This window comes from Rhinopithecus bieti, unplaced genomic scaffold (genome assembly GCF_001698545.2).
Source record: "Rhinopithecus bieti isolate Rb0 unplaced genomic scaffold, ASM169854v2 scaffold_662, whole genome shotgun sequence".
Taxonomy (NCBI): Eukaryota; Metazoa; Chordata; class Mammalia; order Primates; family Cercopithecidae; genus Rhinopithecus; species Rhinopithecus bieti.
The window spans coordinates 920674-941633 of NW_016803231.1; the positions used below are offsets into that span (position 1 = coordinate 920674).

At 39.4% G+C, this 20960-nt stretch overlaps 1 protein-coding gene across 1 annotated transcript in view; it reads left to right on the forward strand.

Moving 5' to 3' along the window:
• Positions 1-20960, forward strand: part of HMG20A (high mobility group 20A) — a 64239-nt gene that overhangs the window by 24476 nt on the left and 18803 nt on the right. Inside the window, exons 2-4 of the mRNA XM_017870431.1 lie at positions 11949-12041; positions 17671-17818; positions 20437-20649. Of these exons, the coding sequence (XP_017725920.1) occupies positions 11953-12041; positions 17671-17818; positions 20437-20649 (450 nt within the window). The 5' untranslated portion in view covers positions 11949-11952. The remainder of the gene's footprint in view (positions 1-11948; positions 12042-17670; positions 17819-20436; positions 20650-20960) is intronic.

The following is a 20960-nucleotide window of genomic DNA, read 5'->3' on the forward strand; positions in this document are numbered from 1 at the left end:
GTTGTTGTTGTTGTTGTTGTTGTTGTTGTTATTTAGGGGCTCACTCTGTCACCCACACTGGAGTGCAGTGGCATGATCTCAGCTCACTACAACCTGCACCTCCCGGGTTCAAGCCATTCTCCTGCCTCAGCTTCCAGAGTACCTGGGATTACAGGCGCCCACGACCACGCCTGGCTAATTTGTATTTTCAGTAGAGACAGAGTTTCACCATGTTGGCCAGGCTCGTCTTGAACCCCTGACCTCAAGTGATCCACCCATCTCTGCTTCCCAATACTTTGAATGTTTTGATGTATTTCCTTCCAATCTTTTTTCTTACGTATTTATTTGTGGTGGTGATGATGATGATGATGATGATGATGATGACAGGGTCTCACTCTGTCACCTAGGCTGGAGTGCAGTGGCACTGTCATGGCTCACTGCAGCCTCGACTTCCCAGGCTCCAGCAATCCTCCCACCTCAGCCCAGCCTCCCTAGTAGCTGGGACCACAGGCGCGTGCCACCGTGCCCAGCTAATTTTTGTATTTTTGGTAGAGATGAGGTTTTGCCATGTTGCCCCAGCTGGGCTCAAATTCCTAAGATCAAGCAATTCACCTGCCCCAGCCTCCCAAAGTGTTGGGATTACAAGTATGAGCCAATATGTCCGGCCTGTATCTGTTCTTTTAATATAATCCATATACTTTCTCATAAATATTTCATTGATAACTTTGTAATATAATTTTTTAAAATAGCTTTCACATACTTTTATTGTTTGTAGAGCTTGTAAAGAAATATTTGATCCTCACGGTATCCCTTTGAGGTAAATAGAATAAGTTTTAGCCCCATTTTGCATATAAGGATATTGAAGCAGATGCTCTTATAATGCCTCTACTTGGTACTATGGTAGACTTCTGTTCATGACAGAAGTACTTGCTAACACAGGCAAGTGAGTGCATTTAATGTTGAAAGAACAAAACAAATCGTTCTGTAGACTCTTACTCCCTGGACTTAGTCTTTCCTTCCTGGGCTAAGTGAACCTTTGAACAGCAGTAGGCAATGCTGAAAATACAGATTTTGTCAGATTTTAGTAAGTGCTGTAAACACCCAAGAATCTTGAAGTGATATAATGAAAGTTACAGCTAATGTGGTTTTAAACTTGTTTTTTATTTTTTGTTTCACCTTGAAAAAAAAGAAACAATCAGTAGCTTTTAAACATAAAAGATTAAATCTGGCCGGGCGCGGTGGCTCAAGCCTGTAATCCCAGCACTTTGGGAGGCCGAGACGGGCGGATCACGAGGTCAGGAGATCGAGACCATCCTGGCTAACACGGTGAAACCCCGTCTCTACTAAAAAAATACAAAAAACTAGCCGGGCGAGGTGGCGGGCGCCTGTAGTCCCAGCTACTCGGGAGGCTGAGGCAGGAGAATGGCGTAAACCCGGGAGGCGGAGCTTGCAGCGAGCTGAGATCTGGCCACTGCACTCCAGCCTGGGCGGCAGAGCGAGACTCCGTCTCAAAAAAGAAAAAAAAAAGATTAAATCTAACTACTTGTTCCGAATTACTATGGTAGGGTGAGAACTGAGACTCTGTGTATGAAAGTTGAAGTCTTATCATATTGAGTAGGTTATCAGTGGAGAAATGTTCCTAGGAAACTGTCTTGTAGAACTTAAATGTGTCAAATTTGAATTCTGTGGCTATTTGTAACTTTCTGAAGTCCTGAGCATTGTTACTAGGTTTCAAAGGCAAAATATAGCAAAATAATTCTGAGTTTTTAAATTTCTTTCAGTTTAAACTATAAGGCATGTTACAATTGTGCCTATTCATCTTGTGAGGAAAGCTCTAAATTTCATCTTACTGTTCAGAGTAGTAAAGACCACTAGCTGCTTTGCCTCCCTGTGACTAAAGTTTTCTGTCTTCAGCTTTTGGCTGAGGAAATTTCTCTGCCATCGAGTGTCCTCTGTTTTTCTTTTAGGAAATCTTCTAGGAAGAAAATTTAATTTGTAAGTCAGTGATGAAAATGAAAACACTTTGATGGGATTAATTTCCATTTATTATATTATAGTTTTATAAATGTTCTTCAATTTTCCTTCTCAAACATGTTGTCTTTTACTTGCAGTCTTCATTGGCTTTTGAGAGGAAAGAAAGAAATATTCTTTCTACCTCCTCTCTTCAGTGTTGTCTCACAGCTGCAGGTTTGAGCTGAAGAGCCATGTAAAATGTAAGAAAATAGAGGAGCAGTGTTCCTTGAACTAATAAGGACCCTTTCCCTGAAATTGTTAACTATGAATTTTATGTTTGAGTTCAGATACTAGGGACCTTTGTTACTTCTGCTTTCTCATACAGTAGTTCCCCTTTATCCATGGGGATACATCCCAAGACCCCCAGTAGGATGCCTGAAACCATGGATAGTAACAAATCCTAGACATATGGTATGCATGAATTTCTCTTTCTTCACAATTTCACAGATTTATCTTTACTGTAGATCTTAGCAACCTCAGCATTTGTATTTTTTTTTCCTTTTGTTAAGTCGGGAACTTTTACCTTTTTGCTTGAAGAAGCACTTTACAACTTCTCTTTGGCATATCCAAATCAGCAGCCTTACTGCTCTTCTGCTTTGGGACCATTGTGAAGTAAAATAACACCAGCCCTGCGATACTGCCACAGTCGATCCGATAACCTAGAAGGCTGCTAAGTAACTAATGGGCAGGTAGTGTATACAGCATGGATATGCTGGACAAGGGGAGGATTCCCATCCTGGGTGGGATGGAGCAGGACAGCATGGGATTTCATCACACCACTCCAAACAGTGTACAACTTAAAATTTATGAATTGTTTATTTCTGAAACTTCCCATTTAATATTTTTGGACTATAGTTGACCACAAGTTAACACACCTGGCAAAGCAAAACCACAGATAAGGGGGGACTACCATGTATGCTGATTATGTTGCTTTTCGCACACTCCAGCCTTGAATTATATTGTTTTAGAGCTACCTACCTTAGTATGAGTCTGGATTTCCAAACACGTATGGACCCAGAGCTGTGTGGTCCTTCTCAGGTGTTTTCTCGGATGGTGTTTTCTGTTTCCTTCAGCTTTCTAGTGCATCTATGAATTTATTAGGATAATTAACAATTACTTTAGCTGGTTACCCCACCCATTCAATTCCTGTTTCTCTGTTTTTCTCGTGTATTTAAATAAATACCATTACACACATCAGCCATTACCCTCTTTCCACATCCCCTACTAGATTATGAACTGTAAAATAATAAGGGTTATTGGGTTTTTTAAATCTTATTTACCTCTGTGTCTTTGATGCGTAACATAGTGACACGTGATAAACTGAAAAACATTGTTTTTCAGCTTTAAAAAAAAACCTCATGTCTCCTCTTGATAAATACATAAATTCCCTTTTCTGATATACCCTGCATGATATACCTTTCATGATATACCTTGGTGTGGTTTTACTCACACCAAGATGTGAGTAAAAAGTATACATATGTATCTTTACCAAACAAGAACATTAACTTTTTGTACTTTGTGTACTTAACAAGCTTGGTTATGTTTTTTGCTTTTTCTCCAAATACAAAATTGACTGTCACTGAAAACACCTTTTCATATATCACGTGGCTTCCTAGAGGGAATAAGGCTTTACTGGCATTCCCTATCCCAGCTTATATGTACCCACCTTTTTACTGTTTCATAGTACACCCATGTCCCAGGAAACTGGGGAAGTACTTTACACTAAGGAAATAATTCCAGGTTTTATTGGATTACTTTAACTCTTAGTTCAGGCACTGGTTCAGAAGTCATCTTACTTGGGCAATCACCTTCTTGTTTACTAATAATAAAAGCAGTGCTTAGATTGCCTCTGTAGGAAGGGCAACTTGTGACCAACAGGCACCATGAAAAAGCCAACGAGGTGGACTGTGACCTCAAAAGGCAACACTCTGGTTGTAAAACGACAACTTTTGCTTTGGAAGAGAAAGTGTTTTTTATTTTCCCTGTGTTATCACCGTGCTTTACAAAAACTGATATAAAATACTATTCCTAGATATTTTGGTTTTGTGGAGTTTTTTTCTTCACAACACATTTTGTGTCCTAATATTGACAGTTCTCCATCAAGGTTCCATTGAGGGGGCAAAAGGCATATACAGTGATCCAGTTGCCTAGCAAAAAATCTGAACTGTACCAGTTTCTCTTTTGATGATCTAGTACTTCTGTGATTTGTAAGAAAACATCTGATTTAAGTTTCTAAAATTTTTACTTCAAAAAAATTACACCTTCACATAAGGAATTTGGAGAAGAAAATCACAAAGATAGAAGATTAATTTGTGTTTCTAATTCTGGCCTCTTTTTCTCACTTTTATTTTCAAAACAGAGTCTCTATAAGGAAGAAAATAGACTGTAAAATTCTATAAAGCAAACCTACACATCACTTAACACCAAACACCATCTTGGTTACATAATGAAGGTGATCAACAAATGTTTGTTGAAATATAAATTCTCTAGGCATTTGCGTTAGATGGAGGCTGGATTATTTCTTTTGTGGCCAAAATCCCCCACTATATTTAGCTTCAAAAAATTTGCAAGTAGTATATTGTTAGTACAACTCACCGTTTTTTACTAAACTGATTATAAGACTACAATTAAAGTATATGCAGGCCACAGTTTATAGATTCTAGTCCTGGTGTTTTTCCCCAGTTATTTTGAACTTACAAACTAGCTTTACCTTCAAAATATATTAAGAATCTGACCGCTTCTCACCATCTCTACTACTGCTATTCTGATCTAATTCTTTCAGCTGTTTTGTTGCAGTCGCTTCCCAAATAATTTCCTTACTTTCCCTTTTCCCTCACCACCTTCATTCAGTCTGTTCTCAAAATAGCAGCCAGAATGATCCTATAAACTTGTTAAATTTTATGCCTTATCTGCTGAAAACCTTCCAGTAGCCCTAGTTAGCTTTCAGACCTCATCTCCTTTTGCCACTAGTTTAGTCCAGCCACATTTGCCACCTCCTCAGTCACACCAGGTGGACTCCTTTGCTCTAGTTGTTTCCTCTGCTAGGGCCACTCTTTCTCCACATACATGCATAGTTCTTTCATCTCCTTCAGGGCTTTCCTCAAAGATTACCTCAGTGAAGCCTTTCATGGCCTCTGTATATAAAATTGCAGACACCCCCTTTCCTTGAACTGTTCCTAACCTCTTTCCCTGCTCTGTTTTTTCTTGGTACTTCAAACTATGTATCATTATTCATTTTACTTATTTTATCTTGTTTTTTGTCTGTTCCAGTACACTGTGAGCTCTATGAGTGCAAGGATCTTTGCCTGTTTTGATCACTACTGTATTCCCAATGCATAGAAAATGCCCAGGATGGTAGATAATATTTGTTGAATGAATGGATCAGTTTCTCTATAGTTTGGTTCCTAGGGTAGCCTACCAACATTTTAAAATAAATAATAAGGCTGGGCGTGGTAGCTCACGCCTGTAATCCCAGCACTTCGGGAGGCTGAGGTGGGTGGATCATGATGTCAGGGGTTCAAGACCAGCCTGGCCATGATGGTAAAACTCCATCTCTACTTAAAAAAAAAAAAAAATTAGCTGGGCGTGGTGGCAGGCACCTGTAATCCCAGCCACTTGGGAGGCTGAGGCAGAGAATTGCTTGAACCAGGAGGTGGGGGTTGCAGTAAGCAGAGGTCAAGCCATTGCACTTCAGCCTGGGCAACAGAGCGAGACTCATCTCAAAAATAAATAAATAAAATAAAATAAAATAAAATCAATAATAGTCATAGTTATAGGAGCCTGGGCTATCAATTTTAGGTCTAGAGAGCCGTATTTTCTGTCTACCCCCACCCTAGTGCCCAGCCAAACACACCCCTCCTTATGCCCTTCTCTTGAAGCAGCAAGCCTTATATTTAGACCCTAATTGTCTCTCCCTACCCCAATCCTCCCCCAAAACCTAAGTACTTAATTACTCCCAAATTGCCTCTTCTCTCTCCTCATCTTTTTCCCTCTCATCTCTCATATAAAAACCTACGGCGAAAGAGTTTTTAATTGAACCCCAGTTAACTGCCTGGCAGGATTAGCCAGTGTTCTCATTCCCACTGTAAAACATATTGATTAATGTCCACAGCCTACTGATTGCTTTTAGCTAAACGTTCACAGCTGGTAGACTACTCTCTAGTAAGCCTCTTTTCCTTCCTCCAGTTAAATTGTATGCATATCAAAGTCAGTTGTGTTTATTCCCAAACCTGTTTATACCAGTTCTCTGGCATAATAAAATATATAATTATAATATTCTAAATATATAATATGGTAATTTAAAAATGAATGAATGTTATATTTTAGAGCGCTTTTAGATTCACAACAAAAGTGAGCAGAAAGTACAGAGACTTCCCATATATTCCCTGTCCCCCCGACAGCCTCCCCCACTATCAATATCCCTGGCACCAGAATGCTGCATTTGTTACAATCAATGAACTGATATTGACACATCATCACCATAGTTGACATAGTGTCCATCACTCTTGGTGTTGGACAATCTGTGACTTTTGACAGATTTATAATGACATGTATCCACCATTGTATCACATAGAAAGTTTCACTGCCCTAAAAATCTGGGGTTCCACCTATTCATCCTACTCCCCTGGCAACCACTAATCTTTTTACTGTCTCCATAGTTTTGCCTTATCCAGGATGTCAGATAGGTAGCTGGATTCACAACATGTGGGTGGGGTTTTCCTTATCCAAAATGCCTGGGACCAGAAGTGTTTCAAGCTTCAGATTTTTTCAGATTTTTGAGTATTTGCATACACATAATCAGATAATGTTGGGAATGAGACCCAAGTCTAAACAGGACATCCATTTATGTTTTATCTATTTACCTTACACATGGCTTGAAGGTAATTTTATAACAATGATTTTATTAATTTTGTATATGAAACAAAGTTTGTGTACATTGAACCATGAGAAAGCAAAGGTGTCACTCAGCCAGCCACATGTACAGTCTGTGATTGTTTGGCATCACCATTATTTCTGATTCTGAATTTATGTGCTACCAATAAGCAAATCATTTTCTTACACTGATTTGCACATAAGCACTTAACAGTAAAAAATGTGACATACCATTATTATAGTGAAAAATAATGTGTTCGGGGTAAGCAGCACAGTAGTATCACCAGTGCTCCTGTGCCAGCTGTTAACAACAAACAATGGCAAGTTGAATAAACTAAATATCATGTGCCAGTGTTTTTATTGTGACCCGTGACGTGAAGTCCCATGTGGAATTTTTGTGTTTTGTATTTTCATACAATGAAAGAGAGCTCTTGTTTCACATCCTTGCTAGCATTTGGTGGTATCAGTGTTTGGGATTTAGGGCATTCCAATAGGTGTGTAGTGGTAGCTCGTTATTATTTTAATTTCCTCTTGGGTCATCAAGTGGGCACTCAGGAAATTTCAGATTTTGGAGCATTTTGAATTTCTGATTTTCAGATTAGGGATGCTCAATTTATATAGTCTTTTCAGATTCACTTCTTTCACTTAGTAATATGCACTAAGTTTCCTCCATGTCTTTTCATGGCTTCATAACTCATGTCTTTTTAGCAGTGAATAATATTCTGTTATCTGAATGTATCACAGCTTAGCACTCACTTACTGAGGGGCATCTTGGTTATGCCCAAGTTTTGGCAATTATGAATAAAGCTACTCTAAACATCTGTGTGCAGGTTTTTGTGTGGACATACGTTTTCCATTCATTTGGGTAAATACTAAGCTAAGAAGTGCAATTGCTGGATTGTATGGCAAGAGTGTGTTTAATTTTGTAAGAAACTGCCAAACTGTTTTTTGAAATGTCTATACTGTTTTGTATTCCCACATAACGAAGGAGAGTTCCTGTTGCTCCAAATCATTGTCAGCATTTAGTGGTGTCAGTGTTTGGGATTTTGGCCATTCTAATAGGTGTGGAGTGGTAGCTCATTATTGTTTTAATTTGCAGTTATAGTTGGCCCTATGTATCCTTGGGTTCTGCATCCACAAATTCAATCAATTTGGGGTGGAAAATATAATATTCGAGAGACACAGAACCTGTGGGTACAGAGCCGACTTTTTGTAGTCATGGGTTCTGCAGGGCCAATTGTGGGACTTAAGCATCTACAAATTTTGGTATACATGGAAAATGAAATGGGCAGAATCCCACCTCTCAATTCTGAGGTGTATGGTTGGAGAGGGAGTGGTGGGGAAGGAATACGCTGCATCTCTATGAGAAGACTTAGGGAAGTGAGGTTAGCATGTGTAAACTAAGAAAAGGGTGCTTGAAAAGAGCCAACCCCAGAAACTGGAAGTACAAATGTGCTTCCAGCACTGTCCAACACATTTGGAATAACATAGTCACATTGGTGTGATCATCCCTATTATTGGGAAAGATTACTAGAGCAATCTTAGTTGAGGAACATTTCTTCAGTTCCACCTAATTTCCTTTGTTCTGGCCATATATTGACCATAGCAATGTTCTGATTATGATCTGGCCTACTAGATGACTACAGAGAGAGAATGTGTTCACTGGCCAGTAAGTATCTGGTGCGCTTAATATAATTCTCATTACAATCTTTGTAATCATTAAAATATTTTAAATTGGCACTCTTTTATATATCAATTTTTTTCAGTGAGTGGTTAGTGTTAGAGGGAATTTTGGGATTTTCAAAGCTCAGGACTAGACCCTGGTTCAAAGTGTAAGTGGCAAAGTAATACCATTTTTGTGAGGCTTCCTGGTAGAAGCTGGATAAGTCCCCTCTACTAAGAAACATCTGCATGATAGACCTGTTTATATAAAGTGCAGTGAAGAGCCAAAGTTGTATATTGCTTTGCCTTTGAACAAATTTCTCTTCTTTCCCCTTCTAGAGCAGCATTCATCACATTTCTTAAGTGCTTTGCATAAAATTTCAAAGTTCACTGTGACCCCTCTACTGGGACATCATCAGGCACAGATGCTACATATGAAGGGCTTTTGGCAATCAGTGGCTTGGTAGCCATGATTCCATTTGAATCACTCCCTCGTGGACCATATGAAACACATTCTCCCAGGATCCCAGACATATTATTGGGAATCCAACTTACTGGACTAGTTTAGAGGCTTCTGTATTTCCAACTTACTGGACTAGTTTAGAGGCTTTTGGGTTTCACTGCACTTTTCTTCATTTCCTTCTTTTGTTGATCTTGGCCCCTTAACCTTCCACCCACTTTATTACTCATTTCTTAGGGACCCGACTACTCAGTAACACTGAGAAAAATGTATCTGAAACCGTATGGATTTGAGTACAGCAAACTTAAGAGAGGGGAAATAAAAAAGGAAAAAATGTGTGTTCTCTGAACTTCCTTTGTTTATATGATCTGTTTATATGTTGTTAAGGTTATGTTATCCAGCTGCCTCCCCACATTTCAGAAATGACTAAAGATATCTGGAAAACACTCTAACAGGGTCATGTTGGCATAGTGAATGAAAAGACACTTCATTTGTCCCCTCACCAGACAATATATCTTCTATTGAGGCATAGGAGCAATGCCAAAAGCTTTAAATGCTGAATCTCAAGGTTCTTGAAAGGCCCTTGACTTCTAGGGATTCTTTTAGAAAGAAACTAGTCAATGCCAGGCGCGGGGGCTCACACCTGTAATCCTAACACTGTGGGAGGCCAAAGCAGGCAGATCACTTGAGGCTAGGAGTTCAAGACCAACCTGGCCAACATGGTGAAACCCCATCTGTACTAAAAATACAAAAATTAGCTGGGCATGGTGGCACATACCTGTAATCCCAGCAACTTGGGAGGCTGAAGCACAAGAATCACCTGAACCTGGGAGGCGTGGGCAACAGAGCGAGACTGTGTCAAAAAAAAAAAAAAAAAAAAAAAAACAGTCAAGTGAGTTCCTTAAGGTATATACCTGGCCATTTGAATGTTTGCTCACTGTGGATAGTCTATATGGTATCTAACAGATATTACAGTTTTCTTTTCGTAGAATGAACATTGGCATTGGTGTGAGGTGATGTTAGCAGCCGTTAAAGCTCAGGCTTTAATCTGGCATTTGTGTAATGTGAATTAAAACTTAAGTACACTTGAGTCAGAGTTATTCAGTAAAACATGTAGAATGGAATTTTGTGGCATTTATTAGAGCTATTCCACTTGTTAACACCTTATCTTGAAGGAACTGAAAAGAGGTAGCAAGTGTTCCTGCAGTAGAATAAAGTGCTTACTCTGGTTGAGTGAGAAGTTCCTCTCTACCTTGCATGCTCTGCCCACTGTAATGGGTAATATTTGTACAAAGATGTGTTTTTCCCATCAAGCTATTTATGGAACTTGGCCTGCTAAATCGTAAACTTAGAAGTGAGAATAAGTAAGAATAAGGAATAAAACATCAATGTTATCTTTTGGAAATAAATCACTCCATTGAACATGGAGAATGTGGTCTTCATGTCATCGGCATTTTCTTCATATTTCCGCTTCAGTGGAATGATCCTGGCTCTACTTTGCTGCTGTGCTTTCCTTTTAATTGCTGTTTCACTAGGTCTCCTTAGCAGCAGCACCTGAAATAACTCCTGAGGCAGCTCCTAAGTGAATTCTCATAATTTGCTTCTCAATTCTCCCAGTTGATTGAGGCACTCTTTTTCTTTTTCTTTTTTTTTTCTTTTTTTTTTTTTGAGACGGAGTTTCGCTCTGTCGCCCAGGCTGGAGTGCAGTGGCCGGATCTCAGCTCACTGCAAGCTCCGCCTCCCGGGTTTACGCCATTCTCCTGCCTCAGCCTCCCGAGTAGCTGGGACTACAGGCGCCCGCCACCTCGCCCGGCTAGTTTTCTGTATTTTTTAGTAGAGACGGGGTTTCACCGTGTTAGCCAGGATGGTCTCGATCTCCTGACCCCGTGATCCGCCCGTCTCGGCCTCCCAAAGTGCTGGGATTACAGGCTTGAGCCACCGCGCCCGGCCGAGGCACTCTTTTTCTTGAGTGCTTTGCAGTTCTACGTAAGTGGCTGATGTTTGGGGTCACTGCTGAATGTTTTGTTTGAATATCCCTTTCATGATGAAGGGAAGGCTGCTGCTTTTAACTACATGGGATGATGCCGTTGGTGGTAAGCCTTGAAAGGCAAAAATATTTTTCATAGTGATATGATAAATGAAATTATTCTTTGTCACTTTGTCCTTTTATCCATTCAGTCTGATAACCTCAGTTCTTGTGATTTGTTTGTTTTCTTCAATTAAGCTTAGTTGTTTCCTGTACCCAGGTGCATGCTATTTCTGCTCTTGGTTATGATGGTGTGTGGAGCATATTTCTGACCTGGAAGTGTGGTTTCTTTGACTCAGAGCCACATCAGCATGCCTTGCATCCTCTACTTCCTTTGCATTATTTCCTTTTGGAGGGCTCAGTTTGCCACCATTTAATCTACAGATGATTCATCTGGGACTGAAAACTGGTAATACTATAATAACAATACCTTTCTTTATCTAATACTCAATGCACTTACTACCTTAGACTTTCTCTGTTTATGAAGCACTTTCATTTTAATCCCTCACAGTAACCCTTTGCGTTAAGTCAGCAATTTTGTCTTAGTCTAAGATGGTGAAATTGTAGCTCAAAGAGCTTAAATAACTTGCTCAGAGTGGCAATGCTTCTGAGTTACCCTGCTTAACAATTTCTACAGGAAATGAATACTTTTGAAGATACTCTGGATAAATAAAAAGGAATTTTCCAAACCACGTCCCAGTTGTTAAAACCTAACTTGTTTTCAGTCTGGTCAGTTGATGAGACCAAGGTTAAAAGGCCCGTTCACCATACAGTTTAAATTGATGTGTCCAAGTCAAGAAAATAAATATTTAGGTCAGTTTTTATTCTGTTGCTTATATGATAAAGTTCAGGAAGGCTGGCTCTTAAATTAGTGGAACTTGAAATGGAAGTAATTAAGCCATTAGTTTTTTTATTATTATTCTCTTTTCCTTTCAGAGAGATGGAAAACTTGATGACTAGCTCCACCCTACCGCCCCTTTTTGCAGATGAAGATGGCTCCAAGGAGAGTAATGATATGGCTACCACTGGGTAAGCACTGCTTTGGGACATTGGACTTCTCCGTAGGCCTCAAAACAAAACTTCTAACAAAGGAAGAAGTCCTAAAGAGGCAGTTTTATATTATAAGTATAGAGGATGCATTTGTTTCACTTTGCAAAGAGAGTGACAGCCATCATAAACCACTTTGTAATCTGCATTCAATTATCTTTTGCAGTGCTCTGGTTTTTGTGAACTGGTACAACAATATGTGGAATCTAGCAAACATTGGTGACTCCAGTTAAGAAAATTATATAGTCACCGTTAAGGAAATACCTGCCACAGAGCTAGCTCTAAAAAACAAATGCATTTTCTGTTCAAATTACCATAGATATTAAAATAGTTTTTTCCCAAAGATCACATTTTTTAATGTGGTTCTTTATTCAAAATGCTTAGTAACTTCAGCTGACTTCTGTTCTTTTCCCCATCCCACCTCGTTCTCCGTTCTGTGGGATCTTTTGAGAAATATGTAAAGAGATAAAGAAAAGGGTTAATAACAGTAGTCTACCTCTTCCCTTAAAATCTCTGTTCCACTTGAATTTTTGTCCTTTCTAGATATTTAGAGGTTATTTGGCAAAGAGAAAATGTGTCCACTAATAGACTGAAGTGCTAGCTAATCCCTAAGATGAATTATTTTAATATTCTTTAGAGCTCTTTAAAAAATAGGCTATACTTTGTAATTCTGTTTCCTTCCCTCACATTTATTTCTCACTTCGTTGATATCCGCCTTTGACCTCACTACTCAGATGAAAGTGTTCTCCCAGACTTTTCTAAAGGCTGCTTAGTTACTATATTCATTCAGTAAAAACTTTCTGAGTATCTACTATGTGCCATTGTTCCAGGCATTAGATAGAAAGCATTGATCAAAACAGATAAAAATCATAGGCCCTTTAAAGTGCAAATTCGACTTGTTGAATCAGACAATAAACAGGATAAATAAGTAAAACACATATTATGTTGATAAGAACTATAGTTTTAAAAAAGAAAAAAGTGGAGAAAAGGGATAGGAAGGGTTTGGGGATGCAGTTTTAAACAGGATGGCCCAGAAAGTGTTTAATGAGAAAGTGACTTGAATAAAGACCTGAAGGAAGTAAGGCAACTAGCGTGCAGTTTTCTGGGGAAGATTATCCTAGGCAGAGGGAGTAGTAGGTGCAAAAGCCCTGAGGCAGGAGAGTTTCCATCTTACCGAAATAGCCAGGAGTCCGGTGTGGCTAGAGCACACATAGCAGCAGGAGAGGCAGTAGAGGATTACATCAGTGCTTCTCAAACATGAATTGCCAAGACAGCTGATGAAAATGCAGATTCTGATTTAGAAAATCTGAAGACCAGAGATTCTACATTTCTAACAAGCTCCCAGAGAATGCCAGTTCTGTTGGTATGAGACCCATACTTTGGGTAAGAAGAGACTAGATCATAGGGATCAAAATGTTTTTTAGAGATCAAAATAAACCCTTTAACTTTTACTCTGAATGAAGTGGGAGAGCATTGGAGGGTTTCAAGCAGAATTATATGATCTGACTTACGGGTTAATAAGATCCCTCTGACTGTTGTATTGAGAATAGAGTGAAGGGAGCAGGGGCTGGAACAAGGAGACCAGTTAGGAGGCTCTTAAAATAATTCAGGAGACAGATGATAGCCTGAAGAACCATCATCTAGTGACTTTCACAAGAGTGTTTTTGGTGGAATAGTAGGGGCAGAAACCTCATTGGAGTGTGTTTCAAAGATAATGGGAATGAGGGGTAGTGAGAAGTATAGAATTCTAGGTATATTTTGAAGGTATACCAAACAGAATTTGCCTGAAAGAAAGGATGAGGAATGTAAGAAAGGAGAAAAAAAGCAGTCAAAGACAACTCAAAAGTTTTGGCCAAAGCAACTGGAGGGATGGAGTTGCCGTTAGCTTAGCTGGGGAAAACAGAACAAGTGTGGGAGGGAGTTGTAGGAGCTCAGTTTTGGAAATTTTACATTAGAGATGCTTATTAGATATCTAAGTGGAGATGTCACATAGGCACTTTGATATCAGGTTCTGCTATTAGGGGATGTTTAGGCGAGACAGAAAGTTGGGATTTATCAGCATATAACATTCAAAGCCATGAGACTGAGTGAGATCACCAAAGAAATGAGCACTCTATAGATGGAAGAAAGAAGAGATCTAAAGCCTGAGCTCTGGGATACTCCAGCATTTAAAAGACAGAGGCTGGGCACAGTGGCTCATACCTGTAATCCCAGCTCTTTGGTAGGCTGAGGTGGGTGAATCACTTGAGGTCAGGAGTTCAAAACCAGCCTGGCCAACATGGTGAAACCCCTGTCTCTAATAAAAATACAAAAATCAGCCAGGTGTGGTGACACATGCCACTACACCCAACTACTTGGGAGGTTGAGGCAGGAGAATTGCTTGAACCCAGGTGGCAGAAGTTGCAGTGAGCCGTGATTATGTCACTACACTCCAGCCTGGGTGACAGAGCAAACTCTGTCTCAAAAAAAGAAGAAAAAAGAAAGAAAGAAAGAATAGGAAGAATCAATAGAGTCTAAAGCGAGTTGCTAGAAAGGTAGCAGAAAAGCCAGAGAGTGAAGGGTCCTGGAACCCACGTGAGAAAAAAAAAGTATTTCAAGGGAGGGGAAAAGATAAACGTGTCAGATCCTTCTGGTACATCAGGTAAGATGGGGGCTGAGAAATGACACTGGATTTAGCATGGGTGTCATTGGTGGCTTTGACAAGAGTTGTAAGCACACATCTCCTTTGAAGTGGGCTTAAGGGAGGAGAAGTCAGTAAGTATAAACAAGTTATTTCCAGGGGTTGTGCTATAAAGGAAAGGAGAAAAATTGGGACCTTAACTGGAAGTGGGATTGAGTTTTTTTCTTTTCATTTTGTTTTGTGTTAAGAGAATTAATGTCATATGTATATGCTGATTAGACTGATCCTGTAGAGAGAAAAGAATTTGTATTGCCAGAAAGGACAGAATTGCTGAAAATCTGCCCCTGGGTAGGCAAGAGTATGTGAGATCAAGGGTGCAAACAGAAGGGTTGTTGGCTTTAGCTAGGAACATGGATAGTTTATTCATGGTAACAAAAGATCCTCTTTTTTTTTCCAGTCTTCATCCAACTTGTCATCAAGAAGGCAAGTGATGCCTTTGGCCATTCCTGTCCACTTAAGTCAGGGATTCATAGGATTGCTACTCTTTCCCAAACCTAGTTCTTATATTTTACCGAAATAAGAATGTACAATAATTAGTAACTTAAAAATTGATGGCACAGTTGAAATGAAAATGACAGTGAAAGAACAAGTTGCCTAACACATCCAAAATGATTGAAATATTTGGAAAACAGCCCTGCAGAGATCAAACTGGATCTCGATGGTACCTCTTTTCAGCGAAAATGATTGGCATTGATTTCATAGCTTCTTTTACTTACCCTTTTTTAAAGGACCTCAAAAATGTAGGAATCTCCTGCTAAAATCACCTATTATGTTTCCTAGAAAGGGTCAGAAAAGTATAATTGCTTTCAGTCCCAAGACAGTCTGCTTCCTGTTTTCATCCATTTCTCGGTCCACTGTAATCTGGGATTTATTCTCATAATTCCACTAAAACTATACTTAACTAAAATTGGCAGTGACCTTCAGGTCTTCAAATTTAGCAGATATTTTTTGGCCTATCTTATTTAACATCTGCAACTTTTTACTTGATTAGCCACTACCCTTCTCAAAAGTCTTCCTGCCTTGGCCTCTGCAGTCGTCTTCTCTCGAGTTATCTTAATGCCCTTCTCAATCTCCTTCCTAGTTTTTCTACCTTGCTCATACAGTGATATTGCTTCAGCCGAGTTCTATCCTGACTTTTCCTTCTTCTCACTGTCTTTCTGGAGAATATCTAGCACTGCCCATTATTTCCATGGGCTAACGACTCTCAAGTCTATCTTTATGCCCTTTTGTTCCACTTCTGTTCTCCTGGGGCATGTTTCCAGTTGTCTGTGGTACATTTCTACTTAATTATGTTACAGGTGTTTCACATTTATCATTTTCTTGTCTGTCTGTCTGTCCACACACACATACATACCCCTGTTCTTACCTTGGTTAATATTAAGTACATAACCATCAATTGGAAGCCTCAGAATTACCTTTGACTCTTCTTTTCTTTCACTATTAAAGTCAATCAGTCATTAAGTTCTCTCCATTCTACCTTTTTTTTTGAGACAGAGTCTTATTCTGTCACCCACGCTGGAGTGCAGTGGCGTGATCTCGGTTCACTGCAACCTCCATCTCCCAGGTTCAAGCGATTCTCCTGCCTCAGCCTCCCCAGTAGCTAGGATTACAGGCACTGCCATCATGCCCAGCTAATTTTTTTATTTTTAGTAGAGACAGCGTTTCACCGTGTTGGCCAGTCTGGTTTTGAATTCCTGACCTCAAGTGATCCACCTGCCTCAGCCTCCCAAAGTGCTGGGATTATAGGCGTGAGGCACCACACCTAGCCATTCTGCCTCTTAAGTATCTCTTAGCTTTCCTTCTGCTCGGAATCCTGCCTGCCTTTGTCTCTCACTTAATTTATTACAGTAACCTCTTGATAGTCTCCCTTTCTCCTTTTATACCCAGTTCTTTCTATCTGGAATGGTGTTGTTTACCTTGATGAATACATACTCATCTTTTAGGACCTCCTCTATAAATTCTTTCTTAACATCCCTCCTTACATACAAAATTCGTCATACGCTCTACCATACCTTTATGGTACTTTTAACAAGCCTTTATTTTAGTACTTATGTTGCATTGTAATGATTCTCTATAACACTATGGGTTGTGCATTCTTTCAGAATAATGACTGAATATTACTCTATTATCCATCTTTCTACCACTCTTGCCTTCCCAACTCCTCCCTTGGTCAAAAACGAAAACAAAAATACTCACTAGCACATGATGTTACCTTTCCTTCTATTCCTTTGTCCACATGTAATAAGATAAGTCCACCTAAGACCCTACCATCATCTGTAGCTTCTTGTGTTCGCTCTTCAGAAGGGTGAGATCTGGTTTGCTAACTCATCTGGAACAGTATAGTGGGAGCAGGAAATAAGTACATCTGTCTGATTTATTAACATGTATACCTGAACTTACTGAACTTGATATTGTTCTTAGATGATCTGATTGTCAGTAAACGCTATAATCCAAGAAGAAATAGCCAATGAAATGTACCATTAAGAGATTTTTCTTACACCCTTTAAGAACTCTTTTGTGATAGTTGGCAAACTGCCTCTACAACTCCCATTGCTATTCACTTTTTTCGTTAATAGTGTTTTCCCTTTACATTGGAGATACATGAAAGGTAGCATGTAAAAGTCAGATTCTACTGCATATTCAGAACTAAAACATGAAGTCTGTGTTTAGAGGAGATCATCTTTTTGAAGAAGATTATAGTTGTTTTTGGTAGGAGATGTCTTCATGGAACTGACCTGGTTTAATCAAGCACTGAAACCAGTTTTTTAAAACACCCTGTAACTTCTGTGAAGACATTGTTTACATTTATACAGATTACTGGGGGAATTAATTCAAGGACTGGCATGTGCTTTTGCTGGCAGGGAAATTTATCTAGAACCTTAGTAAACAGGTGGAGTTTTTGTGTTGTTGATACTTCTGCCTATTATTCAGGCTAAATCACCCAGAGGTTCCTTACAGTAGTGGCGCCACATCATCCACCAACAATCCAGAATTTGTGGAGGATCTCTCCCAAGGTCAGTTGCTTCAGAGTGAGTCTTCAAATGCAGCAGAAGGCAATGAACAGAGGCATGAAGATGAGGTAAGCTGAAGTATCTCCTTCTGCTCCTATCCTCTGAAACTTCTGAAGAAGCAGTCACAAGGAAGGTGTGTTGATCAAGGTGTTGATCATCTAACCTTCTTATATTCTTAGGCTGATACCTGCAAAATTTTCTATTTCTTGTTTTATGCGGAACCATATTAATAATTTTAATGGCATAGACAGGTAGACTCTTCTTTCCCTGTTCCCTAAGAAATACCTACCTCATATTAGATGTTCAACAAATACTTGTTGAATGAGTGAATGATTTAATCATTAATAAGTAAGTAATGAGAAGTGTACATGCCCTTGCTCAAGGCCACACTCTGCTCACGAAGCCCTGCTGCCTGGAGCCCTATGTGCCCAAAGCATTCATACTACTTACCAAATCCTTCACCCTCCCATAGGGAGTACCTTTCCCTAACTCACAGAAAGGCATATGAGCCTGGGCAGTCATGCCCTTGTTGGACTTTCAGTGTTTCTTACAAATAACTGATTACATTGTCAGTGTTTTAAGGCACTCTTTTTTTTTTGTTTTGTTTTGTTTTGTTTTTTAGCCAATAAAGAGTGTCACCATTGATTTTTGTCTTTTTTCTTATTTTAAAAAAGCCAACCGGGCCTGGTGGCTCATGCCTGTAATCCTAGCACTTTGGGAGGCCAAGGCGTGCGAATTACCTGAGGTCAGGAGTTGAAGACCAGCCTGGCCAACATGGTGAAACCCCGTCTCTACTAAAAAATACAAAAAATTAGCCAGGTACAGTGGTAGGTACCTGTAATTCCAGCTACTTGGGAGGCTGAGGCAGGAGAATCTCTTGAACCTGGAGGCAGAGGTTGCAGTGAGCCAAGATACTGTACTCCAGCCTGGGCTACAGAGTGAGACTTTGTCTCAAATTTAAAAAAATTATTTTTTTATCTCTCCTATTGGCATTTTTAAAGATTATAATGAATACTTAAAGCTTCTTAAATACCTTAAAACCAAATTGGTTTTTTTTTTTTTTTTTTTGAGGTGGAGCCTTATTCTGTTGCCCAGGCTGGAGTGCAGTGGCACAATTTCAGCTCGCTGCAAACTCTGCCTTCCCAAGTTCAAGCTATTCTCCTGCCTCAGCTTCCCAAGTATCTGGGATTACAGGCGCATGCCATCATGCCTGGGCAATTTTGTATTTTTAGTGGAGATGGAGTTTCCCCATGTTGACCAGGCTGGTCTCAAAATTCTGACCTCAAGTGATCCGCCTGCCTTGGCCCTCCAAAGTGCTGGGTTTACAGGTGTGAACCACCGTGCCAGCCCATAGTAACTTTAATGTAACTAGGTAAAAAAAAAAAAAAACTAATACCAAATACATAATTTGCCCAATGGTGAATTATACCATTTTATTTTATATACATTTGGAGGAGTAGAGTACTACAGTTAGTAAGTATTTAGATATTTTTGTCCTTGTTTATTTATCTTTCTCTTGTCTGAAATAAGAATTATTGTATCCATGAAACATTAACTGATAGGGCTGTGTGTATTTGTAAAATTATGAGGTAAAAATATGATGTATCTTACATCTTATTTAAGGTACAAGAAAAAGGGCTCTGGTGAAACATCAGTGGTACCTCAGTCCTTTTCATTTCTTTAGTTTTTTTCAGAGGTGATTCAATCTTTTGATTTAACTGGTAACTCAACATATAAAGACCTCTGACTATGAAATGTACATCTCGGCTGGGTGCAGAGGCTCATGCCTGTTCGAGACCAGCCTGATCAACATGGCAAAACCCCATCTCTATTGAAAATACAATTAGCTGGGTGTGGTGGCGCATGCCTGTAATCCCAGCTACTTGGGAGACTAAGGCAGGAGAAACGCTTGAACCTGGGAGGCAGAGGTTGCAGTGAGCCCAGATAGCGCCATTGCACTCTATCCTGGGCAAGAAGAGCAAAACTCTACCTCAAAAAAAAAAAAAATTAAAATTAAATATATATCTAAAGGAACAAATTGTCAAGCCAAAGACCTCATCTTCATTTCAGATATACTTACTGAAATTTTTCTGAGACTTAGATATTAATGTAATATTCCATTTGCTATCTGCTATGGGAAATAAGCTAGTCTTTGAAAGTTATCAATGAGCAACTCCCTTTGTGAGTTATTTTTAATCTCTGCTACAACTTATTTCTTCCTTTGCCTGGTGCATGTGACACCATCTCACTCTGATCTGACAACGTCTGCCTCCCTACCACAATGCTGCATGTGCTGCTGTATTTCCCATTTGGATACTCTCCTGTCAGGAATCAGGACCTGAGAGTTGTCTGTGGGACAGTCATATGCATATGAAGGTCAAAGCTGAGTGATCATGGCACCTTTTATTCTCATACATTGCGATTAGCACAAAAATAGCCGTTTAATGCAAGATTTTGTAGTGTGGTACATAAAAGAGTTTGCAAGTGAAGCATTTGGAGTTCCTCGAAAATTGCATTGCTGTCATTTGTATAATATCTACAACAGATATGGAGAGCTTTGAATATCCAGAGCCAAATTGCAACTCTTAATCCTGTTTTGTTTGTTGTTTATTTTTGTTGTTGTTGGGTTATTTCGGGAGATGGTTGTTGTTTGGTTTTTGGTTTTTTATTTTGTTTTGTTTTGTAGCAACGAAGTAAACGAGGAGGTTGGTCCAAAGGAAGAAAGAGGAAGAAACCTCTTCGAGACAGCAATGCACCCAAATCCCCTCTTACAGGATATGTTCGGTTCATGAATGAGCGTCGAGAACAGCTTCGAGCAAAGAGACCAGAAGTCCCATTTCCAGAAATCACAAGGATGTTAGGCAATGAATGGAGTAAACTGCCTCCTGAGGAAAAACAGGTAATTGTTCTTATTCCTGACTCTTTGGTTTTGATTATATCTCAGAAATAACTTCCAAAAGAAAAGCAAAGAGGATGGACAGTTGATTCTGCAATTTTGTCACAGTGCCTAGGAGACCAGAAGAGCAGGGTCCATCATAGCAGTTTTCTCTAACTTAGTGAATTTTAAACTATTTGTTCGAGGGGTGTGAGCAGGGAAGGAGTCTAGGACTCCCCTCAACCAAAGCAGCACCACTTTTTAATGCTCTGAGTTCACGCAAGACTTTTTTTTTTTTTTTTTTTTTTTTTTTTTTTTTTTTTTTTTTTTTTTTT